The 26,850-nt window shown below is 41.5% G+C and overlaps 2 protein-coding genes across 2 annotated transcripts in view; one reads left to right on the forward strand and one right to left on the reverse strand.

Annotated features, from left to right (window-relative positions):
- Positions 1–1,406: 1,406 nt before the first annotated feature.
- LOC138975716 (ras-related protein Rab-34-like) overlaps positions 1,407–26,850 on the reverse strand; it is a gene marked incomplete in the record, with an annotated part of 32,903 nt that continues 7,459 nt past the window's right edge. Inside the window, 4 exon segments of the mRNA XM_070348473.1 lie at positions 1,407–2,100; positions 2,621–2,737; positions 3,582–3,672; positions 6,698–6,825. Coding sequence (XP_070204574.1) covers positions 2,039–2,100; positions 2,621–2,737; positions 3,582–3,672; positions 6,698–6,825 — 398 coding nt within the window.
- LOC138977161 (uncharacterized) overlaps positions 14,146–26,850 on the forward strand; it is a 12,955-nt gene continuing 250 nt past the window's right edge. The window contains exons 1-8 of the mRNA XM_070350071.1: positions 14,146–14,523; positions 17,249–17,389; positions 21,399–21,475; positions 22,256–22,589; positions 23,910–24,050; positions 24,938–25,018; positions 25,391–25,498; positions 26,417–26,496. Coding sequence (XP_070206172.1) covers positions 14,466–14,523; positions 17,249–17,389; positions 21,399–21,475; positions 22,256–22,589; positions 23,910–24,050; positions 24,938–25,018; positions 25,391–25,498; positions 26,417–26,496 — 1,020 coding nt within the window. The 5' untranslated portion in view covers positions 14,146–14,465. The remainder of the gene's footprint in view (positions 14,524–17,248; positions 17,390–21,398; positions 21,476–22,255; positions 22,590–23,909; positions 24,051–24,937; positions 25,019–25,390; positions 25,499–26,416; positions 26,497–26,850) is intronic.

Genomic DNA, 26,850 nt, shown 5'->3' on the forward strand with positions numbered 1-26,850 from the left:
CCAGTCAAAGCACAGAATACTTGTACAAAATAAGCATACTCTAAAACAAAACGAAGTATTTCACAAATACAATGAACATACAGTGGTACCTGTGATGTACTTAAGACACCCTTGAGACCAAACAAAACTGTCCCTACTATATGCAGGTCTGGCCTCTCATGGCAGGACTATTTGGTCAAGATAATAGACGAAGAGATGATATGGTAATATGACAAAGTGCCCTTTGTTGGGAGGTGTCCTCTCATTCGAGGGGCCTCACATCACAGGTACCACTATATTACAAAATAATTCAAACATCTAGATCATTAGATCATGCAAAAAAATGTTCACGAACCTTCACCTCGCACAACCAAAAATTCACAGGCGAATATATTCTTTGACAGATAAGGAATGTGCAAATTGGAATTTAAGCAGAGTCTTGCTTGAGCAAGAAAATTACACGATAAAATATTAATAATATGTGATATCATTATGGCAAAAAGAGTGTTTGACTAAACACAAATACTGCAAAACGAGCACTTCTCAGGATTCACTTTCAATCCGTGAGCAAACACAAAATGTTGTCTGAAATGTGTTTTGTACTTGAAGAGAATGTGTTAATTTTGAACGAAGTATGGTTGGAATCATAAAAAGTTTACATCTCAAGCACATAAACACCCTGTAGTCCAGAAAATATAGAAAATAAGCTAAAGCCCGTATAATGCTTTAGAAATGACTTAAAACATAGTCAAAAAAGGACACCAAAGTAAAAAGCAAACAGCAAAAACAAAAAGATACATCTTTGAATGAGTAAAAAAAGTACATACCAGAACTCAATAACACCACAAAAATGTACAGAAATAACTGAAAAGAAATATCCTCCTGAACCAGTTTATCTCCATGCAGCACTTATAATTTGTTTGAATGGAATGTTGTGTGTGTGTCAGTGTGTGTGTGTGTATGTGTTTCAGTGTGTGTGTGTGTGTGTGTGTGTGTGTGTGTGTGTGTGAGTGTGTGCATGTGTGTGTATTGTGTGTGTTGTGCATGTGTGTGTATTGTGTGTGTTGTGCATGTGTGTGTGTGCCTGGGCCCCCTTCGATCTCACAAAAATCTGAGATAATCAGGTTCGAAATCGTAGTTACTGATATAGTCGAGTCTTAAATGGAGGTTAAAATGAACAGAAAATCTGTAAAAAGCATTAGATCTTAAAGGCTGACATAGTCCTATTTAATTAGTTTAATTACTTCCAGGGCTTTTCCCATCGTTGCGGGGATGTATAAATTAAGCTTCCTGCACAGTTTTAGGTTTGGAGTCCTTACCAATTACGAGAAATAATTAATTCTTTATTGCATTGTTTAGCAACAGTTCTCCAGGACTTGGGCTATTTTTAGACCGTTGACGTCACTTCGTGACGTTTCGTAAACCAAAGATGGCGTTTGAGACTGTTCTGTTTACATTCGACACTATCAACACCACTTTGCAATACTGAAATAATTTTTTCTGTGTTCGAAAGCTACAGCCAATCGTTATTATATCCCCTTAGGTACAGTTTTATAACATTATTGGCACATGTAAACAATATGAATTAATTAATGAACGCTATGAATATGGCAGCCTTTAAAAGGGCGGTTTCACTGTCATAACAAATAGTGAAGCCCTCTGCTTGAATTTCACCAACAAAAAGTACATTGAAAACATCACAGCGACAACATTTCAACTATTTTAGCACACACAACCTCACTATCTCTGCATTGTCAGCAGATTTGTTTTTATAGCAGAGATGCATACGTGCTCCGTTCCTGTTTCCCTCTCTTTCCCTTTCTAAACAACAAGAAATAACCACTGGAAGAAAAGTGACTTTTCCCCCCGTACAAAGAAAGAAAAGCTGTATATCTCACCTCACATTTATATCACAACAAAGATCACAAGTATACACGTCAATTTCTATCTTCTCTTGTGATAGAACATATTTTATAGCGTGGCATGAAAGCACTCAATCAGTCTTGTTGACTAGATATGGCGATATGAACTTGAACAACCCCGATTCTTGCATCCTGGATCACTTGCAGCACTGCGCTTTCTTCTTTTTCTCAAAATATTGTGAGTTCTCTCTTTGCACCTCTGTGGAAAACAACAACAACAACGCTTACAGACACAATCAATTCAGATCTAATAAACAAAGGTATCTTAAAGCACAACAGTAATAGACGAACTGAGGAAATAACTCTGCCGGGGTTTGTCGTGGTTGTGAAAGAGTAAATACTCTTGTTGTTGTTTTTTGTTGTTGTTTTTTTTATTTGTTTTTTTAAGACAAACTTGCTGCTTCAAGACACATACCAGACACATACAGACTCACCAAGACATCCAAAGATACATACGTTTCCATCTGCTATCTCATTTCTATGCAATCTTAAAATGTTCTGTTTGATTTAAGAAAGTGATGAAGTTCAAGAAAGACCTAAAAACAAAAATGGAGATAAATCTACAGAAGTTATGAAGAGAACACCTTAAGAAGCAACATCCAAACCAGAGGAGACAAGAGAATGGAGGAGTCTTTATATAGAGGTTTCACTGTATTAGTACACTGGAACAACCTGCCCAAAGTTAAATGTGTGAAAAAATAAATGAACTAATAACTCACGTATCAAGCCGGTGCCCATTCGTATTGTGGGGGCGTTGGAAGCTTCTAGCTCTTTGACCAGATGGATGTCAAACACCAAAGCCACCATGCGCTTGAAGAACTCTTGTACATTTACACCTGCAAAGAAAAAAAAGTAAAATAACAAAAATGTTAAAAAAAAGATTTTTTTTCAAACAAACACAAAAAATACTGTGCCATTATTTGCAGCATATGCATTTTCAGCATCCATTTCATTTTCTTTGCATTCTTTGAAGAATAAAAGTTTCTTGTACAATGGTGCCTGTGATGTCAGGCAGGCCCCTCCAACAAGAGAACCTCTCAATAAAGGACACCTTGCGTTTATGATTGCCTCTCATGCCAGGCCACCTGCAATGTCAGGACACTTTCGTCTGGTTCTAAAGGTGTCCTCTCTCCATAGGTACCACTGTATGTGAATTTTCCGCATCCTTTTCACTTTCAATGCATGATTTGACGGGGCAAGGTTTCTTGTGCTGGACAAGCCTGTCTCTTTCTAGTAAATCCATTTATAACTTGTGCATTTGTTTAAAATCATCCTTCACCAAACAATTCGGGAACAAATCAAATCCCTAATTGTACAGTGAGCAGAATCTCTGTTTGAATTACTCTAATATCTGCACTTCAACTATTTAGTCAGTAATAAAAACTAAAAAACTGAGGCAATTTAGTTATAGAAACGTTTAATTACAGACACAACAAAACATTCACGAGTAAGTTAACCAAATGATCTTTGTAGTGGATGGACATAATACAAATAATGATGAAAAAAATTCCATAAGAACTTAGCTCAGTAAAACACACTTCTCCTCCATATCAAATATGTACTATGTGAATCTTTTACTTTGTCAACAATTAAACTTCCGAAAACTTCCCTTTCTTGTATGTTTTTTTCCCATTCCTGCTACCCAGAACCCTCAGCGAATGTCATGAAATCTATACATACCTGTTTTGGAGGAGGTAACCCAGAACTCGGCACCTAAATTCTTCGCCACAACCATTGCCCTTGCTTCCACATCAGCAAATGCAGCGTCTGACTGAAAGTGAAAACCATACAAAATTCAATCAAGAGCCCCCATTCAGTGATCCCAAAAGCTACCGAAACTACCAAAAATTTACTGAAACGTCGAACAAACTAAATATGCCCCCCCTCCCCCCCCCCCTAATTCACATGTATTAAACGAATCTGGGAGTTCATGAAAAAGTATTAATGAGCACAATTGGTGATTTTTCAGTTAGGTAAGGTAGGGGAGGTAACTTCTTGTCAGGATCCAAACAAATGTGCTTCATATAAGTTTCACAGCATTTGAAATCAAAAATTTTAGTAATAAATTTTCATTTGATTAATATACTTACCAACTCACATATCTGAGTCCCTCCCTCCTACCCCGCTATATATATAAAAAAGAAAGGCGGTTTTTAAATCGCTGCAAAGGGAATGATAACATGGCGTCGCTTTATGCGCACGCACACGGGAAGTGACCCCGGTCACGTGGTCAAGGCCGTTCTTTTTTAGGGTTGCTTCCCTTGTTACCAAGGTGATGCGTACAAGCGTCCTAGCACTAAACTGAGGTAAATTGCTATATGTGAGTTGGTAGAGTATATGTAATTTAATCAACGTTGTTTTACTCCTTATACTCAAAACTTCAGCCACATTATCATTCATAAATAAGAATCCTTAACAACACAAAAAGTAACCAAAACGGTAAAGTAGCACCCCCCTTTTTGGCTCACGTAAGTGTAGCCTATGCGATGCTAACTTTTGTCTGTCTGTGTGTGCGTGCGTGCGTATGTATGTATGTCTGTGGTAGAAACTTTAACATTTGACTGAACACCGAAATACTAATTTTACCTGGTTATTATTCAAGCAACAGCTTCAAAGTATTGAAGCAATGATCAACATTTCGTCGGCACGTATGTAGTTAAAGTGTGTATTCAAAGAAAACGGGTGGTGGGGGGTTTTGGGGGGGTATTAACAGCTGACTGGTTTGTGTCGTGTGTGGTATGTAGACCAGGTCAGGGGTCAAGGTTAGGTCAGATCGCGTGAAGGATTGTGGTATAGATACAGTTATCACCGAGCTGCAGTTCGCCGATTCGGAGAAGACGACTCATGATTTCACAATGTCACACGCTTTCCTTCTTTGCCACTACTAAAGCAAACGTGTGCAAGATTGTATGTTACACGCTTTGGAGCATGTGCAAGAACGGATTCAAACTCGAACTCGTCCCTCCAAAAGCCCCAAAATGCACACACGACTTTTATTTCTCCTGCTGTTATCGTTTCTTCTCTTTACAAATTCTTCAACGCTCAGAATACTGAAAACGGCATCCCAGACGACAGTACTGTTTCCATACGCGAATATAGCTGCCCTTGGAAAGTGGCTCGCTCAGGAGGCCTGTTAGTCTGACACTATAAGGACAGAGTTCTGAACATAGATGACAAAGATTCCGGAATGAACAAACATTTCGCGGATGCAGAAACAGAAAGACATCATGAAGAATGCGATGCTTCAAAAGATACAGACTGTGACGATGACTGTGACGTCATTCACATAGATACCGAGACGTCATTCACAGTTGTTCGGTCACTTCCGTCAAAAAGTAGATCTCTCCTGTGTTTAGGTTTGTCAAGCTTGAGTACACAAAACGTGTTTGTTCTCTCCTCTGTTGAAGCTGTGAGACATAAATGCTATTCCGACTTGGTCGTGTGACAGAGTTTTCTTCCACACTCGATTAGCTGATGTCTAACTCAACCTGACGGCTTCGTTAGACAATCAACGTAATCTCGTGTGGAAGAAAACGTCTGTCACACGACCAAGTCGGAATAGCAGGTATTGTTCGGTTTCATAGCTCCAGAAAAATAGATAAAGAAGATACTGAAGGAGATTTCCTACAGGTTAATCTGCACAGCTTGTTTCCAGTGTCTGCGCGAGGAAGCGCTGTCGAAAGCGCAGTGTCGATCTGGCCATCTGGCAGTCGTGTCCCGTAAGTAGGCTACAGACAGACAGATCTAGATCTAGTGTCTCGCACTCTTGCACCGTGTCACCTATGCTTACTGTGTGTGTGTATGTGTGACGGAGTGATTGAGTTTGTGTTACTGTTTGTCGATTTCTTACGTGAGCCTTGAAGGCTTCGCATCTTGTTAAAGCCTGTTTTCTCAGTCTTTTCGTTCATTAAAAACCTCTGTAAATTTACTGCCATTTTAAGACTTCCTCTTTTTTTTTAGACCTGTCCATGTCTTTCAGAGGCGAACAATATATGCCTGTAGGACACTAATATATCTTGTAATTCAATCAAGTTGGCGTTTTAATGAAACAGATCCTGTGATTGGTCAGAATGCCCCAACTCATTAAAAATTACCGGTAATTTATTGTCGATAACCACTCGCTAAAAAAGCCATTAACCACCTGCTGGCGAGGCGCATTGATACAACCTCAACTAGTCTCGGTTAGCTTTGAGGGTCATTTTACAAGTAGGAAATATGAAGGCCAACGAAATACCGAGACCATAAGGTATGCGAAGTGATGACGTCGAATACGTGACGTAAGTTGATGCATGAATTCTTCCGGACTACGTCAGTCAATTCCAAAGATCGCTTTTGTGATGAAAAGAATTTGTTTTAGAGTTTGCTGTCCAGAAACCTGTCAAAAATGAAGGGAAAATGTATGTGAAAGAAAAAAAAACAGGAGCAGAGTGATAAGATAGGAATACAGAGACATATTTCTTGGGACTTGACCCTTGCAGGTAGGTGGACTGAAAGTAGTGTGTGAACAGAACAGAACCAATTCTGTCTGTTTACCATCGCATGAAAGCAGGAAAGAGATCGTCGTCCAGATCGGTCTTCATCGTGGATTGACGCCCTCCCAAGGTCTAATTGAAGCCAGGGCTAAAATTCGCTCCGTCGGGCTTCAATTAGCTTTGGTCGGGCGTCAATCCACGATGACGACCTCGAAGTTTCAAATGGAAGCATGTTAATGTGTAATTATCTGTCTTAGACCTGACTTTTTCAGATTTTGGGAGGTCTTAAAAAGGGGGCTTCACTGTACAAAAGGTTGTGCTTACCAGCAAGTCTCGTTTCGTGCCCACCAAGAACTTGATGGGTTCATCAGCATTTTCTGTAGCCTCCACCATCCATTTTGGAACGCTGAGCAGTGAACATTCGTCTGACAGGTCAAAGGCCACAATGACAACTGAAAACAAAGTGCAGTAAGGTGAGAAGATCATTGGCGATGTCAGTCTCTCTCATCACAGTATGTAAACATAATGACCAAAAGCTAAATAAAATAACAACCATTAATATTGGGAAAGTTTTGACAGTGAAATAAATGCGTAAATAGAAACATGAGATCTTTCTCTCTCCCTCTATGTGTGTGTGTGTGCGATTTGTTTTCATTTCTTTTAGGTTTTTTTTCCCTTTTTTTTCTCTCTCTAGTACTTCTTCTCTTCTTTATTGTGGTCTTTCTAATTTTCTGCGCATTATTTTTGGCTCACGTAAGTGTAGCCTATGCGATGCTAACTTTTGTCTGTCTGTGCGTGCATGCGTGAGTGCGTGCGTATGTATGTGTGTATGTCTGTGGTAGAAACTTTAACATTTGAAGACGTCATATTACATTGACTTCACATTATGACGTACGAGGGTTAGACGTCACGCGATGGAATTACTGAAAGTCTCGGTGATTGTTATTTTAAGCGGGCCGAGACTACTTGGCGGTGGCATGTAAGTAGGCTACATACAGACAGACAGATCTAGATCTAGTGTCTCGCTTTCTTGCACAGTTTCACCTATGCTCTTTCTGTGTGTGTGTGTGTGTGTGTGTGTGTGTGTGTGTGTGTGTGTGTGTGTGTGTGTGTGTGTGTGTGTGTGTGTGTGTGTGTGTGTGTGTGTGTGTGTGTGTGTGTGTGTGTGTGTGTGTGTGTGTGTGTGTGTGTGTGTGTGTGTGTGTGTGTGTGTGTGTGTGTGTGTGTGTGTGTGTGTGTGTGTGTGTGTGTGTGTGTGTGTGTGTGTGTGTGTGTGTGTGTGTGTGTGTGTGTGTGTGTGTGTGTGTGTGTGTGTGTGTGTGTGTGTGTGTGTGTGTGTGTGTGTGTGTGTGTGTGTGTGTGTGTGTGTGTGTGTGTGTGTGTGTGTGTGTGTGTGTGTGTGTGTGTGTGTGTGTGTGTGTGTGTGTGTGTGTGTGTGTGTGTGTGTGTGTGTGTGTGTGTGTGTGTGTGTGTGTGTGTGTGTGTGTGTGTGTGTGTGTGTGTGTGTGTGTGTGTGTGTGTGTGTGTGTGTGTGTGTGTGTGTGTGTGTGTGTGTGTGTGTGTGTGTGTGTGTGTGTGTGTGTGTGTGTGTGTGTGTGTGTGTGTGTGTGTGTGTGTGTGTGTGTGTGTGTGTGTGTGTGTGTGTGTGTGTGTGTGTGTGTGTGTGTGTGTGTGTGTGTGTGTGTGTGTGTGTGTGTGTGTGTGTGTGTGTGTGTGTGTGGAAATCTCTCCACGCACACGGTAACTTAAGACCCCCTTAAGTTACAGTTCAACACGGAAATGTAACCTAAGGCGTGTGAATTGTCACTTAACAGTGTGATATGTCACCTAGATCTCAAATGTGGAAAAGCCACTTATGATGTTGAATTGTACCTTTGTTGAATTGTAACCCGAAGTTGAAATGCAACTTAAAGAAATATGTTGAAATGTCTCCTAATGTATTGAAATGTAACTTAATGTACTTCTATACGACAAGAATGTTTAAAGTCTTCTTTTCATAAACATCATCTATAAAAACATGTTGTGCATTTCTGTGTACATGATTTGTGGTAATATCATGATATTTATTAAAATTAAAAAACAACTTCTGATGAATAACATTAAAGCAAAAAAGCTGAAAAAGTGTCTGGCTTTATTAACCCTCAGCGAAAGCTGAAGGGTTATTGTGACGATGACTTTCTGTCTGATGTCTGTATGTCTTTCTGTATGATGTCTGTATGTCTTTCTGTATGATGTCTGTCTGTCATGATGTCTGGATCCACCGATCTCAAAAAGTTATGAACCGATTTTGATGAAAATTTCAGGAAAGATGACAAACTGGGAGTGCTCCGGACTCTGTTCGTTCGTTCGTTAGCTAGTTTTACTTCCATGTATCTTGGGATAGATGTAAAGAAGACTGGTCACATTATACTGAAACCACCAAACCAGGGTCGGCAACAGGATAAATGATATGGGCACCCACAGCCCAATGCTGGATTCGAACCCGTGACCTCTCGATCATGAGCCCGGGGCTCTACCGACTGACCGATCCAGCTCCCCGGACTCTGTAAGCCTGGTATTTATTAAGTATCGCTGAGGGTTATGCGCTCTTATGCGTGCTCTTGTTTGGTATTGCTTTTTGACTCACATGCGAAGCAAAAGTGAGTCTATGTACTCACCCGAGTCGTCCGTCCGTCCGTCCGTCCGTCCCGGCGTCCGTCCGTCCGGAAAACTTTAACGTTGGATATTTCTTGGACACTATTCAGTCTATCAGTACCAAATTTGGCAAGATGGTGTATGATGACAAGGCCCCCAAAAACATACATAGCATCTTGACCTTGCTTCAAGGTCAAGGTCGCAGGGGCCATAAATGTTGTCTAAAAAACAGCTATTTTTCCCATTTTTTCCCATTTTCTCTGAAGTTTTTGAGATTTGATACCTCACCTATATATGATATATAGGGCAAAGTAAGCCCCATCTTTTGATACCAGTTTGGTTTACCTTGCTTCAAGGTCAAGGTCACAGGAGCTCTTCAAAGTTGGATTGTATACATATTTTGAAGTGACCTTGACCCTGAACTATGGAAGATAACTGTTTCAAACTTAAAAATTATGTGGGGCACATGTTATGCTTTCACCATGAGACACATTTGGTCACATATGGTCAAGGTCACTTTGACCCTTATGAAATGTGACCAAAATAAGGTAGTGAACCACTAAAAGTGACCATATCTCATGGTAGAAAGAGCCAATAAGCACCATTGTACTTCCTATGTCTTGAATTAACAGCGTATCGCGCACGTGCGGTTTATTCAGTGTCACTACGCATGCGTTCTGTGTCACGGGTTTCTGCGTCGTCTGCTATTCTTTTTTTCAGAGTAGCTCAAGTTATTATATATGTATAGGTTACAACACGAGTGGTTTTTTATATGGCTTGTATTTCAGTCAAGACCCAGCGGATGAATATCATCGGGAGACACGAGCCTCTGGCGAGTGGCTCTCGATTGATATTCCCGCTGGGTCTTGACTGAAATACAAGCCATATAAAAAACCACTCGTGTTGTAATCTGTATATCCCATTCTACCATCAAACACAAAGTGTAGACTACTAGCGGCACTGTTGCGATCTGTGCAGGGTAAAACTGTTGCCAGCGAGACTTAGCCCTTTTGCAACCTTAAACTAAGTGACCGTCGCTGAAAAAATAAAACGAATGAGTGCATCGATAAGTACGCGGTAACACTACTTTCAGACCATTTAAAAGCTTTAAGTAAAGGTTCATAAGTTGCAAGAAAGTAATGAAGTCGAATAGAAATTAATTTAGTTGAAGCGCACAATTCTTTTGTTTTGCGTTTCAGGTCGGCAGAACGGGCGAAACGGGTTTGGGACCCATTTGGCTTACTCGATTCAGAATCGATTCCACGTTGTTTTTCTCGAACGTGTGTAATTAGGCTTATTGACAGAGAAGCAAATTTTAGGGAACAAATATGTAGGTTTAGATTTAACCATTTGCTCCCTATTTGAAATGTATCTACGTGATAAACTGTTTTGCGAGTGTGTTTGCATGGATGAACTTAAACTGGTATGGGACGGTGTGAGGAAAACGCGACCGACACGTCTGTCACCGCCGATTGATTGCATTTTGAAGGAATATGACTGGATTACGGAAAAATATGTGGACTTACTGCAGAGCCAGGCAAAAGAGTAGACTTGCTCGCAAAACACGTGAAACAGCCGATGTTTGATAGCTGAAGGCGCACACCAAAACACACTACCGACAGATTCTCAAAAGTCGTCTGCTAACGATGCAAGGGGAGGGTACTCGTGTTTTTGTTTTGGTTCGCTAGCATCTGGTTATCTTGTAAGTTGAATGTTCGTTTTTTTCGACCTGCATTGCTTTCATAATGAAAGAAACTTTTGCTTATTGCATCTCATACATCAGATCAGTTCTGAGATTCATTTTTGCGTGCAACTGATATGGTTTTCTGAGCCGTGCAATACGATTTTAGAACTTCATACAAATGTGTCACATTGTTCGGCGCGAGGTCAAAGGTCGGGAGGAAAGTAGTCCTTTGCCCAAATCGGAATCTGCACTATCATATATTTTTTGGAGTCCATGATGTATTTATTGAGCTATAAAAATACAACATATATACCCATACTGAAGTAACAGAGACAAAGAAGGGAGGTCATGGGATATATATATATATATATATATATATATATATATATATTCTGTTGTTGTTGGCGCGATAGCGAAATTTGGGAAGACTGGTTTCTCATGCATTCTCAGGGGTTTAGGCTTATATCTCATACACATATGGAGCGGCGATACCGAATATTTGGCCCAAGGGTGCTTGTCACTGGTCATTATCTTACCACATAAAAAATTGGTGCGAATACCTTTGATAGTTCCAGAGTTATGGGGCAAAAACCACAAAACAGATGAAATGTGCGTGCCCGCCCGCGTGCTTTTCTGTAATCCTGCTCGCACTGAGTTAGTAAACCAGTGACTAGTAACTTGCCGTAAAAACTGAAGTAATCAAAACCCATAAACTAACCCTAAAACCTAACCTTAACCCCTAAATCTCACAAAAATCGTACAAAAATTGAAGAATTAAAACTTTAAGAAAATGAGCAAATAGAATATATAAAAAAAAAGTGCAAAATCGCAAATATCTGTGGCTTCTAATCGGAAATTGTCCATCGATCGGCAGTACTATACACACTATTGCTTTTCAGGTTGACGATATCACTGAATAAAAAGTAAATAGTAGATATGGGCTGTTTATCCCCGAGTACGCAGTACTAGGGTCCTGCAGACTTTAATTGTGTGTCTGTCTGTCTGTCTGTCTGTCTGTCTGTTCGTCTCGACTTAACAGCTTATTGCTGGGAAACTACTGGGCGCAGTTCGTTCAAAAGTTGATACACTAACTTGATAATAGGTCCGATTGATCGTATTAAAACTTCATAATGTTACCTGGGACCTAAATGCGAAATATTCCACAAAAACGACTCTTAACGGGGGGAGGTTTGGCGGTGGGAGTACAACTGCCGTGCAGCTAATGGAACAGCCAGCTAGCTGGTGCGAATCACGTCCGCCTATGGCCAAAGTGATCCGGGATCGATTCCCGGCATGGGCGGTCTATATTTTTTTTGTCTTTAAATTCTTGTTTACTATTGTTTATTATGAACGTTTTAATGTTTTATTTCACTCTAATAATTTTTTTAATTGTGTAAAATAAATTAAATTTTTTTTTTTAATTCTTGTTTACTATTGTTTATTATGAACGTTTTAATGTTTTATTTTACTCTAATAATTTTTTTAATTGTGTAAAATAAATAAATAAAAATTTTTTTAAATCCACGTGCACAAGACGAAAGCACGTCCGCCTATGGCCAAAGTGATCCGGGTTCGATTCCCGGGATGGGTGGTCTATTTGTTTTTTTTTTTGCTTTTTTTTTTAAATTCTTGTTTACTATTGTTTATTATGAACTTCTTAATGTTTTATTTTACTCTAATAATTTTTTTAATTGTGTAAAATAAATAAAAAAAATTTTAAATCCACGTGCACAAGACAAAAAATTTCATACTGGGGGAGCGAGCCAGTCTGAAGAGTACTCGGGTCCAGCGCCAGCGTTTTTTATTTTGGGTTGTGACTGATGATAAAACTATTTTTCATTTCCCCCGTAAATTCCGCACACACTGTCACTTAAGATAACTACAGAGTTCAATAATAATCATCACAGACGAGCATTTTCTTCACAGCTGCACGAGGCAAAGGGCAAAAGTCAACAGTGTCTTCAAAGTTTGTCAATAACATAAGTGTCACAGAACAAACGATCAATCCCAATAACATTTCATATGGGTGTTGAACTGTCTCTTAAAACGACTTAGGCACTACCCAAAATTTAAATATGCGAGCAATATTATTTTCACTTTTTTACAAACAAAAGTAGTAGCAAATGACATGTTCTAAACGAATGACAGCCATATGTGTCGAGTGAACCTGTTGTGATGTTGACCGAAACTTAAGTTACAAATCAACAATTTCGTGTGTGTAAATTTATCAACATTCATTTTGTAAAAAAAAGTATCAAAAACCATTTTTCTATGTTTGTCTTTTTCTGTGTTTACTTTATACATGTAAAAGACGGCGCATGCCAAGTAGGTAATCATTTTGAGAAACCGTTTGGTTGTAATAACACTTTTTCCTTCGGATTTGACATTCGTTATTTTCCCAGCTCAAAGCAACACAAGACGTTGTCAAGACTCACATGTTAAGGCTGACATCTCTCAGAACCGGAAAAAAACCGTGTGTGTAAATTTCAAACTGGTAAATCTTAATCAAATGAACTAATTTGGCGACCATTTTACCCCTTTATCATTAAATTTGCTAATGAGAATCAAAAATGAATTAGTATAGTCGTTAAGTGACATTTATTGGAATGCGATTATTGGAAGCAGATAAGGTCGTTTTATAAAACAAGTTGGATTTTTATACCTATCTTGATATTGTAAAATCACATTTAATCAAAATCTGCATTTAGATTAAAAAAATAGTCTCCGTGTGTGTGCCAAAACTTAGGTTACATCTTCCACACGCGTCAGGTGTATGTGTGTGTGTGTGTGTGTGTCTGTGTGTGTGTGTGTGTTTGTGGGTGTGCGTGTGTGTGTGTGTGTGTGTGTGTGTGTGTGTGTGTGTGTGTGTGTGTGTGTGTGTGTGTGTGTGTGTGTGTGTGTGTGTGTGTGTGTGTGTGTGTGTGTGTGTGTGTGTGTGTGTGTGTGTGTGTGTGTGTGTGTGTGTGTGTGTGTGTGTGTGTGTGTGTGTGTGTGTGTGTGTGTGTGTGTGTGTGTGTGTGTGTGTGTGTGTGTGTGTGTGTGTGTGTGTGTGTGTGTGTGTGTGTGTGTGTGTGTGTGTGTGTGTGTGTGTGTGTGTGTGTGTGTGTGTGTGTGTGTGTGTGTGTGTGTGTGTGTGTGTGTGTGTGTGTGTGTGTGTGTGTGTGTGTGTGTGTGTGTGTGTGTGTGTGTGTGTGTGTGTGTGTGTGTGTGTGTGTGTGTGTGTGTGTGTGTGTGTGTGTGTGTGTGTGTGTGTGTGTGTGTGTGTGTGTGTGTGTGTGTGTGTGTGTGTGTGTGTGTGTGTGTGTGTGTGTGTGTGTGTGTGTGTGTGTGTGTGTGTGTGTGTGTGTGTGTGTGTGTGTGTGTGTGTGTGTGTGTGTGTGTGTGTGTGTGTGTGTGTGTGTGTGTGTGTGTGTGTGTGTGTGTGTGTGTGTGTGTGTGTGTGTGTGTTTTCTTGTTAAGACCGCGTCGTTTTGACTTTGGCCCGAAAATGGAGCCGAATTGTTTTGACGCACCCCGTTGTTTTGACGTCACAACAACGGATGCCTCGATTTTCGAGCTTCCCGCCCTAAGATATACCATGTGACACAAGGATTTGATTTTATTGGTTCTGTCCAAACTATGATAATTTTGTCAGGGTTGAGTGTGTGGCGAGTGTGTTGGGCTAGTGTTTTGCGGTCAAAACAAGAACTGTAGTTTTTTGGGTTCCCCTGGCGACAACATTGAGAGAGAGAGCGAGAGAGAGCGGATTGCCGCGTGAAACCGTGATTTGACACGATGGCTGACGCCGACACGCGGGGTGAACGCCGCAGCCGCTACATTACCACAGACACAGGTGTGTATTATATTTATAGTACTTTGTTGTCCATTTTAGACGAAAAGACAGTTGACTGAGTTGTTTTTGAAATAGTGACGCGCCTTCAACTTTATCTTTCAGGTCTGTTGCCACATGGCTCTGACATTCCAAAATGGCTAACCTCGTTTTTTGGAATTTAGAGCTCACAATCCAGTGACAGTGACATTAACAAGAACTTGATCAGTCATTAATTATCAATGGCTTATCAAGTTGTTGGTACAGGTTACTATGCAAGAGTCTTATACATTAAAACAAATTATGGTGAGTGGTGCACAGATCTATAAATACTCTTATACTGAGAAGGCACGATGCATGTTGGTTTTTTAACTTCCGAAAGATTCTGAGATTAGCTGTGCGTACAAGCGATCGAATAGCACTGATTTTATCAGTATTTATATAACTATGTTTTGTTTGTGTCAGTCTGTGCTTGTTTGCTGAATTTATGTGTAGGAGCCTGAGGCGGGTTGAGATCTAGCTCCAATGTTCAAATTTCAATCTCGCCTTAGGCCTAGTAGCTGTTGAATTAGGGAGACCGAATAAGTCAGTCACGGTGCGACTATATTTTTTTTTTAATTCGATTTATTTAATTAAAAACTCTTCACGTCCTGTACCGCACGACTTTGTTACTATACTTAGGAATGACCTCACAGGACGGAAGCGCTCTCTGTGCTTGAAAACCACATTTAGGTCACTTCCTTTGTAAACAAGCACATAGCTGCTCCGCGGTTCGTTCGTTTGGTGAACGTTTTGGTAGTTTGCAATGGATTTGTATTGATTTTTTTTTCACGGAGATTTTGGGACCATCTCTGGTGATGCTGATACAGTCAGTAAAGACAAATTTGGGGATATTATCGACGAATTAGGGGCAGAACAAGTGCTGGGACTCGAAGCAGACAATCGCTTGACATTGAAATTGTAAGCTTAATGTAGTTTAGTTTCATCTCCCCCGTCGCGATATAACCTTCGTGGTTGAAAACGACGTTAAACACCAAATAAAGAAAGAAAGTTTCATCTCTTTGTTCCACCATCACCCAGCCGACGCGGCGACTTCCTGGCGTGGCCGTAAAGTCCGGTTACTCGATCACGTCGCTCTCTGCTCTGTGCATCGTCAAATATGTTCATGCTTTTCACCTGTTGCACGTGAGTGAGTGGAGACTCGGCTCCCCCATAATCATGGTCCAACAGGCATGCGAATCATTAATTCTGCTTTTTACACGATGAGTCTTCTTCTGTCAATTTAATGCATACTAGTTACAAATTAAAATGACAGTATGATTTCTTCATTAATTAACTACTCATAATGATAATACATACATGTATTATACGTGTATACTTTACATACATGTTTTATAACATAAAACCCATAAATGTCATGTCTGACACACACAGATACCCACTTTCTGGTCATTTTCATCAAATCCTTACGGTACTGAGGCTTAGCAATAGGGAAATGTGTTCAGGACGTGAAGAGTTATTTGACCGGGCGAAGCTGGACTGACTTTGGACTTATCATGTATTGGAGCCATTCTTCCGTTCTGGGGACGAAATCCGTCTGTTGAAAAAAAACCAACTACTGTTTGTGTTTTACTTTACCCATACACACGCACACGTTTTTGTTCCTCTTTTTTTCTCTTCATCCTCTTTTTGTTCTGTTTTCTTCTCCTGTCCACGACATTACTGCTTCCCCTCAAACCTATGATGTACTTTTTCCGTGCATGGTTTATCCCTGTCTCTTCCCAGAGACCAGGCAGTCCGGTTACAGTAGCTCGGGTACTTTGTATCTCCCCCAAACTCATCAACTTAAGTTCATTACAGACAAAATAATTAGCATATCCGCTAATTGAACAGTGTATAGGCTCTCTTTTTCTTTTCTCTCCTCGACATTCAACCCATGGTCCCCCTCGACCACTACCATCTTTGACGCAATGTCACTGTCACAGTGTCAGAAAACTCACTGCCTTCTTCGGCATCATACAATTCATCATCTGACAGAGACTCGTCAGTGGTAAGACATAATGCATTCTCATCATACTCCAAGTCCAACTCCTTTGGATCAGACACACCTGAATGACAATGCTTCTCAATTAAAAATGTACACATGCTTTTATGTGAGTTAGGGAAGTATAAATAGAGAATACTATGTATGGCTTGCTGTGTCGTACCAGATTTTCATGAGTTGTTTTTTTAAATATTGAACTGCGAGCGAAAGCGAGCTATTCACTATTTTAAAAAGCAACGAGTGTAAATCTGGTACAAAACAGCAAGCCATGTAGTATTCTGTTTATCCTACATACTGTACTTACGTGTATTTTACTGAAAATGTCCTGCAGTCGAGGCAGCTAAATTGAAGACGCTTGTTTTGGAACCTCGATCTCTTCTAAAGCCTCGTGCAATCTATTACGTCAAAGCAAAGAAACGTCACTCTGAAAGTGTGGCTTGACGTGTTAGTTCTAAAAATTCATCGAAGGTAATTAGCGAGCGCAATCTTTTTTCTTCTATAATGACGTTTGTCTCGGTGACTTTGGCATCATAAGCAGTGGAAAAACAGGTCCCTGCCAGACTTGCTTGACATGACCTCATTTACATGATATACACACGTGTGATTTGAACGATTATTATCTCACGAGTGTCTCTCTCACGTATGTAGGATGATATTATTAATCAAATGAAAATTTACTAATAAAATGTTCTATTATGTCACTAGTGGAACCAGGAGGCCGAGGCCAGAGATTTAAAACAAGGGAGTACTTCCCACATTTCTCATACGGCCAAAGAATGGTGCAGGCTGCACTGGCTAAGAGTCTACCTGCCATACCATTGCCAGATGACACCAGCAATCATCCAGGTACAATGTAATCCCATTTTTATTTTGTTGAAAGGCAAGATTTAACCAGAAAGTAAGGAACTAACTCAGGGGTTCCACTTATTGCACACACAAAAGTATACGCAGTTTTCAGCCTCCGTACACATTTTCACCGACATGTTGCATTTTGTCACGCAAAATTACAATTGCACTCAAAACACTAAATAGCCACGAAGAGAGCACCTGAACTCCCACCTCTGATTCTCCCCACCCGCCTTGTTCATCACTGTTAACACTCGTGTACTTATCGCCAGAGGCCATAGTACCAGTGCTCTACCGAATTGAATCTTTATTCCTTAGGTCACTGCCACCGGCGATAGCCTTATGAATGACCAGCTCTACCGAAGAGGAAGATTGCATTACATTTCTTTGGGGGGGGGGGGGGGGGGGGGGGGGGGGGGGGGGGGGGGGGGGGTCATGAGTCACAGAATAAATAATTGATCCTGCTGTGTTCAGCAAAACAATGGTCTGCCTTATCACACATGCCATTAGTTTGGTGCACTGCCGATTCAGTTTACAGGCCAGGGGTGTCCGGGTCTACTCTGATTACATCGGACTGACCCACAGTGATTGTTTTTCAGGCTGAAATATCTTCCATTTAGCGCCATGCAAATAGTTCAGTTCCTCGCTTAGAGGCCTATTACCTGTACAGAGCCACTGCAAAACGCAAACAGACCGATCTGTCGTCGGAAAGTGAAAGAACAGAATCTGATGAAGGGACTTCTTTTAGTTACCTATCATCATCATGTCCAGTGATGGCGCTAGTACTTTTTTCAAACCGGTACGCAAACTTTTATGAAGCAAACAGTCCAGAAAAAAACGGTAGGCTGGTCATTGGAACCAGTTAGAATCCAGCTCAGAGTACTGGTTTTATAGTTTTGCCAGCGAAAAAAGACCGGTAGTTCTAAAAATCAACGGCAGCCAATTTTGTTCCGGGATTTTTTCGTTTCAACCGGTAAAATACCGGTAATTACCGGTTAACGCCAACACTGCATGTCTTCTCAATCGTAGTGAGAAAAACACACTTCTCCTTCGCGTTTTTTCCCCCAATTAAGTTTGTAATGGTACGCGTTTTCCCCGGCTCATACGCATTTTTTCAGTCATGTTGTGTATGCAAACGCAAAAAGCAAAAACCCAGTGGAACCCCTGACTAACTAACTGTTATGCAATACTTCTGGAGGGGTGATCACACTACAGTTAACACAGTTTAGTTATGACTAAGATATGTAGTTAAATTGCTATTCTGATACACATTGGAGAATTCAGGGTTATGATTTGATAGTCTCACATGTACATGGACCTATTTCGGTCATAAGGCCATATATGTCAACGGAAGCTGCTCAATATCCTATATATATATTTACAACAATAAAGTATGCTTCCTGTTTCATCACCGTGGATGAATTAAGTGCTTGCATGCACATACCTGGTCAGGTTTGCTTCTGTTACTGGTCGACAGACGATATAGTTTGTACAAAAACTAAATTCTTGCCGTCTATGAAATACATCCCTGGTAAAAATTCAATTCCTGCAACACACCTTGCAAAACTAGTAGCTGCAGTCTAGCAGACGGTCTTTCCAGTGCTTTGTAATGAATCGGCAATATTGCCTTTGCCTATGCAACGCTCATATATATGCAGATCCCAATCTGATGAATGGACTGACCCACAGTTAACAGAGAAAATAGAGGACCCACTAGAGAAAATGCTGAATTCTTGGGATGTAGTCTGATGATAGACGGAAGACAGACAATAGACGGAAGACAGACAATAGACAGAAGATAGATGGAAGACAGACAATAGTTGGAAGACAGATGGTAGATCGAAGACAGACAATAGACGGAAGACAGACGATAGACGGAAGACAGACGATAGATGGAAGACAGACAATAGACGGAAGATAGACGGAAGACAGACAATAGACGGAAGACAGACGATAGATGGAAGACAGACGATAGATAGAAGATAGACGGAAGACAGACAATAGACAGAAGACAGACAATAGATGGAAGACAGACAATAGACGGAAGACAGACAATAGATGGAAGACAGACGGAAGACATACAATAGACGGTAGATGGAAGACAGACGATAGACGGAAGACAGACGATGTAGTCTGACGATAGACGATATATATACTGTTCAAAAAAAGAAACGCATAGTTGCTACTTGCCAAATTTGTTTTATTTTTCTAAAAAATTAACAGAAAATCCAATATTTAGATTATTTGTTTGAAATTTGGTATGGACACAGTTGAATGCACACACAGTTCATTTGCATCTTCAAATCAATCAGTCAATCAATACGATTGGGTGCCGAGGCTGTCAAGTCAGTAGGGGGTGTGACTGTCTTGAGCAGCAACAACTGCCCGGCACCTTCTGGGCATGGACTGGATCAGATGCCGGATATCTTGCTGTGGGATGGTGTCCCACTCCTCCTGAAGTGCCTGCAATAGATCGCGGTGATTTGCCGGCGCTTCTTCTCGCCTGCGCACACGTCTGTCCAATTCATCCCAGAGGTGTTCTATCGGGTTCATGTCTGGCGACATGGATGGCCAGGGAAGCACCTGGACATGGTGGTCGGTGAGGAACTGGGTGGTGAGTCGTGCTGTGTGCGGGCGAGCGTTGTCCTGCTGGAATATGGCATCCTGGTCAGCCAGAAGAGGAAGGGCGTGTGGGCGCAGAATTTCCTCCACGTATCGCTGGGCAGTTATGCGCCCTTGGACGTGCACCAGGGTGCTCCTTCCAGCGGTATTGATCGCCCCCCCACACCATGACGCCTCCACCACCATGAACGGGTGCCTGATCCACACAGTTGGGCGCGTAACGTTCGTTTACTCTCCGGTAGACCCTCCTCCGACCATCATGTCGCTGAAGCAGGAAGTAGGACTCGTCGCTGAACCACACGTGTCTCCAGTGATTCCGGACGGTCCAGCGAAGGTGCTGGTTGCCCCACTGCACTCGGTTCTGGCGATGGCGGCGGGTGAGGACAGCTCCTCTGTGAGGTCTGCGAGCTCTCAAACCAGCTTCATGCAGGCGGTTCCGCACGGTCTGGTCCGATAATCGGTGTGGCCCGGGGAGAGCCTGGACAGAAGATGAGGCCGACAGGAAACGATTCCGGAGGTGGCGGAGCCGTATGAAGCGGTCGTGAGCAGCAGTTGTCGCCCTTGGTCTTCCCGCTCGTGGCAAGTCAGCAACGGAGCCAGTGGCTTGAAACCTGACCCACAGTCTACTGATGGTGCTCTGGGACACGTGGAAGTGCCTGGCGATTGCACTTTGACTTTGGCCTGCTTGTAAACGACCCAATGCAATTTGGCGGTCTTCTCTGCTCAATCGGGCCATCTTTCGTCGCTGAATTGTCGTCTGATTTCTTTGTGGCGAACAATCCGCTTTTATGGGTTTTGGAAGACATGGTGAGAGCTCAATATTCCCCGAGTTTCACGAGATTACACTGAAGCATGACGAATGGTCATGCCAAATGAGCAATTTTGACATTGTAGCCACTGATAACGCATGCGTCACGTGCAGAGCTCACTTGTGGCAATGGACGAAAGGTCGACGACCAGATAAACATTTTCTGCAGTTTGGTGGATATCCTTGTAGCCATATAATTAAATTAACCAAATATTACAAGCTATGCGTTTCTTTTTTTGAACAGTATATATACGGACGTTCAACCAGTATTTGGCTTCAGCTTGATTCAGGAACAAGAGGGCGACTGCAACTGAGTCGCATGTATAGACAAACCATAATGCCTTTCTCCAGTCCAGTCTATGAAATAGGACTTACAGCTGATCTAGCTGGACTCTACGCAAGCTTCAGTACGAATGAAGTAAAATCTCCCATATCAAATTTATTATACACAAATATGAAAACAGTTAACTAGACTGTTCTAACTGTAAACCAACGTAAAGGGGAAATATGAAGCTCAAAAACAGGTTAAGTCCCAAGCATCATGCAACCACAGGCGCTTTCTGTCTGTCTTTCCTACAGTTGACTGCAGCTTCGAACCACAGGCGCTTGTGACAGAGGACTCTATAAGCAGCCATCACTCAGTTGACTCCCAAATGGTGAGTTTTTATAGAGTAGATTATTTGTTGCCCTGTCTGAAGATATTTTGTTTTTGCGATTTGATTTGTTAAATGTTTGACCTGCATTACTTGTGAGTTTCCTGTGATGATCAAGGCAATGAAATATGTTTGCTATCTGCAGTCTATGTTCTTTTGCCTCTGAAAAACATGCATCAGAGTTGTGCATTCTTTTTCAGCAACTGGTTCTTTTTCTCAGACAAAATAAGGCATTTATAATGAAAAAAGAACAAAAATATACGGTCGAAACAGATCACCAACAAAGGCTAACAAGTTCAGTTGAGTTGCCAGTTGGAAGGAACAGCGAAGAATGTCCCAGTTACTTCCTCAGTCGTACTCTTTTTGATTGTTCGATTTGGCAATTCTGAACGATGGCAGGAACTGAAGTGCGCCAGGCAGTATCAGCGAAGTCCTCTGGCTCATTTTCTGTGCCCACGAAAGCTTCCAGGTAGGCTATTTGTCGGTATCGGCGGACTGCATAATAATGTTGTCGAAGCTCAGTCTCGCTTACGACGCATCCAAAATGGCATCCTCCGACGGTGCTGTGACTGTGTGAAAGATGTCTTCAAATCACTTAGCACATTTGAAAAAATCCTATGTAACAAGCTGACCAGGATTGAGATAATCGGAAAACGTGGCCGAATTGTCCCAATTCTCATGACTGCACAGGTGAAAGCAGCTGTGGAACTGCTTGTGCAAAAAAGGGATGATGCTGGTGTCAGCGGCTCCAACAAATTTGTGTTTTCTTGCTCATTCTTTCAGTCGGAGGGGCACATTCGGGGATCTGACACGCTTCGAAAGTTTGTGACATCAGCGCAGTTGGCAGAGCCACAGTTCATCACATCTACTTCACTTCGAAAGCAGGTTGCTACTCTGTCCCAGATAGTCAGTTTGAAGGACAACGAGCTGGATGCCCTTGCTCAGTTTATGGGACACCGCGAGTACTACCGCCTCCCATCAGACATGATGCAGTTGGCCAAAGTCAGCAAATTACTCCTTGCCCTTGAAAAGGGGAAGCTGCAAGACCACCAGCGCTGCACCCTGGATGAGATGGAAGTGGCTGAAGATGAAGCCATCACCTCGGATGAGGAGGCAGGTATGTGTGACATTTTGAACATGAATTCCTTTTCCCGCAGTGGGGCACTGCGGTTATGAAATTAAAGGCCCCTCCTGTTTTTGGAACCGCAGGAGCTTTCTAGTTTGCTGTTAGGTAGATTTTTGGTTCCTCTTTCCTGTCATGCTCTCTTTTTCTTCATGAATTCTTTTCTTTTTTCTGCCTTCTTGCTCATTCACCTGTATTTTTTTCCAAAAATCTCTTCTCTTGCCGCTTGTCTCGCGATTCATGTATAGTTTAATCTGTTAGTGTTCTGATGTAAGTCCAGCAGTAGATAGGTTAAGCCTATTTTAACATACTGGAAACTGGTAATCTTCCAGTAGGTATTAATTTAGTTTTACTAAAGCCTGCTGGGACACAAGTAATGGGTTTGTGCATTTGTAAACAGGAATCGCTTGACAAGTGGCCCCCTTCATCCCCCCCTTCCTCGTCCTGATATGGCTCTGCGTAGTCGGCTGGACGTTAAGCAACAAATAAACAAACAAACATGAATTCCTTTGCTCTTTTTGCACAAAATGAACACAGCTAGACTATCTCTAAATCTAGTATTGTAATAACCTTTTTTTTTGTATTCTTAAATTCATCTTCTTCTCCTTCTGCTTCTTCTGCCTCTTCTTCTTCTTCTAAATTGGGGGGCTGGGATGGCTCATTCGGTACACAGCGTGGACTACATATAGTTCCTCTGACTCTCATAGTCACAGGTTTGAATCCCGGTCTCCCTCTCTCTGGTATCGCCTTTGTTGTGGCTAGTGACATTGAACCACCAATACAATTTTATTTCAATCAATCAATATGAGGCTTATATCGCGCGTATTCCGTGGGTACAGTTCTAAGCGCAGGGATTTTTTTTCTTTTCAATTTTTATTCAAGGCGCAGGGATTTATTTATGCCGTGTGAGATGGAATTTTTTTACACAATACATCACGCATTCACATCGGCCAGCAGATCGCAGCCATTTCGGCGCATATCCTACTTTTCACGGCCTATTATTCCAAGTCACACGGGTATTTTGGTGGACATTTTTATCTATGCCTATACAATTTTGCCAGGAAAGACCCTTTTGTCAATCGTGGGATCTTTTACGTGCACACCCCAATGTAGTGTACACTAAGTGTATTTGTTTTAAATCTAAATTGAGAACGTTCATACTTCAATGCACACTACAATGTGATATATTGTGCTAACATTAATTTGCATTACACAATAAAGCAAACATTAATACTACGGTACTTACTACATAAACTTTTGTACTTGCGATCTAGGATTTTATCTATTCTATCATATTGTAACTATTATTTACAGAATTTGTTGAAAAGGGTCACAGCCCTATTCCAGAACGATCTGCATCAGGAAGGTTCGCAACAAAAGACTCTTTGGCACCGCCACATAACCAGCCCTCTCCGCCTATGCATCAACCTTGTCCTGCTACAGCTGCACCTGACAGTAAGTCTTCTTCTTCTGTGTACGCATGCTATCAACTACAGTACTGCAAGCACTCCCAGTTTCGGATAAAAACAAATGCGATTGGTCACTTTGGCAGAAATAACAACTGTGAACAGAATGTTGATAGTAAAAGAAAGTAAGGAAGCAGGAAAGATGAGCCGGTGCCTACCTAACAGCAAACTAGATAGCTCCTGGTGTTCAAAAACAGGAGGGGCCCTTAATTTAAGTCCGCAGCGCTCCACTGCAGTAGGTGACAGTAAGGGACAATATGGGCTGAATCCATCCCATCTACATGGTGTTGGAGTGGGGACAGGACATATTTGAATGGCGATGTCGCTGTTCAGTGTCTGAAAGTCTCTTAAGTTTGTAGTTGCAAACATGACTTTTCTTTCTCTCTCCCCCCCCCCCCCCCCTCCTCACTCCCACAAAGTAACATAGTAGATTTAATTTCTTATTTGTAGCTGCCATTCCATGTAAAAGTGAATACATTTACTTATTTAGTGTAAACTTGTCACCCTGGCATGAGGTAATATGACCGGCACGGTTGGCCTAGTGGTAAGGCGTCCGCCCCTTGATCGGGAGGTTGTGGGTTCGAACCCCGGCCGGGTCATACCTAAGACTTTAAAATTGGCAATCTAGTGGCTGCTCCGCCTGGCGTCTGGCATTATGGGGTTAGTGCTAGGACTGGTTGGTCCGGTGTCAGAATAATGTGACTGGGTGAGACATGAAGCCTGTGCTGCGACTTCTGTCTTGTGTGTGGCGCACGTTATATGTCAAAGCAGCACCGCCCTGATATGGCCCTTCATGGTCGGCTGGGCGTTAAGCAAACAAACAAACAAAAAATGAGGTAATATCACAAGGGTTATTCATGTTTTTGTATTTGTCAGATTCTGCTGATGATGAGGAAGCACCAGAAATCCAAAGGAAGTTTCAACGGTGTGCTGCTGACAGCAGTGCATGCTCAAACAGTTCAGTATATATCTTTCTCCTTAGTCAACCAATTTTCCATGGGGGCGCGACTGGAGATGGATGAAGGTCAGGGGGTTCCTGTGTTCGAGTGGGAACAGCTTGAATTTAACTCACAGAGTTGTTTGTGTCCAACACGCTTGTCGGAGGTGTTTTTTTACGGCGTCAATGTTGGGGGGTGGGTGGGGGTTAAGGATGAGGGGTAGAACTGCATTCGTTGATGCATTTTGATTGTCTTACATCTGAAATGTATTTGTACCTTTGAAGAATAGTTCATTCCTGTACACTCATAACACCGAACACACGTTTATTTATTTTGAACATAACATAATTAATACAATAAATAATTAATTATAATTTTATTATGTCCCCAGGCGAGCCCCCTTCCTCCTGGACATTCTCTCCTGTTGGTGTGGCAATGATGAACACAAGATGCAGTGTATTCACACAGATCACTTCTCCTTCAGCGTCATCTAACGAAAGTAAGCTTTATTGCATATAAATTAATTTAGAAACATGCTGGCGTCACCCCCCTGCGGGTTAGGGGGAGTCCCATATTGGTTGGGACTAGAAAGAATTTACCCGATGCTACCCAGCATGTCGTAAGAGGCGACTAACGGTTCTGTTTCTTCTCTTCTTTTGTCTTATTTCTGCCTTACCAGTCCTTTCACCTATATTTCCTTCCAAGAAAACTCTCCCTACTATTCCCTGCAGTTTTCCAATTCTTTTCTTGTTGTCTTATTTCTACCTGACAGGATCCATCACCTTTATTTCACTTACCAAAAGTCTTCTTTTCCACATCCTTATTTCTCTGCACCCCGCATGTCGTATGAGGCGACTAACGGATTCTGTTTCTCCTTTAACCCTTGTTAAGTGGTTCTTGTATAGAATATAGTCAATGTTTGTAAAGATTTTAGTCAAGCAGTATGTAAGAAATGTTTAGTCCTTTGTACTGGAAACTTGCATTCTCCCAGTAAGGTCATATATTGTACTACGTTGCAAGCCCCTGGAGCAATTTTTTGATTAGTGCTTTTGTGAACAAGAAACACTTAACAAGTGGCTCCCTCCCATCTCCACCCTTTCCCCTATCTCATCTCCCCCTTTCCCTCGTCGCGATATAACCTTCGTGGTTGAAAATGACGTTAAACACCAAATAAAGAAAGAAAGAAATGCTGGCGTCATGTACGGACGATTAACTAAGCGCCCATTACCTAGTTGTTGAATGGCCGCATTCCATAGTGGAAACTCTTGTGTTTAGTTATTTGACAACGAAATTGATATTTAAAAGCATATGTCTTTTAGCTGTTGTTCCTTTTTTGCTATTTTGGCATAATCTATCAAATGATTTGAAATAAAGATAAGCCAGCTGAGAATCTATCATCTTTTTTTTTTTCCCCAAGGTTCAACTGACAATGAGTACCTACCTGAACAGTGGAGCCATTCCAAACCAAAGAAGCTCAAATCAAAGGCAACGCGAACAGTGAGTGGAAACATAATCATTGTATTTATACTCTTCTTTCTCTTTGTGAACTGAGCTTTAAGGAGCTGACTCAATCCACACAAAAGTTATTCCTTTTAAGTAGACAAAAACCAGTAAACTAGATAGTTATTGTGTTTTTGAGTAAGGTATATCCTTCTCTGAAGCCACTTGGAAGGAAAAAATAGAGCCTGTTCAAACGTGTTAACTGTTAATCTAACTAGGAGCGTATAGTTTATTGTGTTTTTGAGTACGGTAATACCCTTCTCTAAAGCACTTGGAAGGAAACATAGAGTATGTTCACAGACCTGTTTACCCTCCCGGATTATTACGGATTTAGGGTCTAAATTCCGGTAT

Source organism: Littorina saxatilis, linkage group LG9 (genome assembly GCF_037325665.1).
Source record: "Littorina saxatilis isolate snail1 linkage group LG9, US_GU_Lsax_2.0, whole genome shotgun sequence".
Classification (NCBI taxonomy): Eukaryota; Metazoa; Mollusca; class Gastropoda; order Littorinimorpha; family Littorinidae; genus Littorina; species Littorina saxatilis.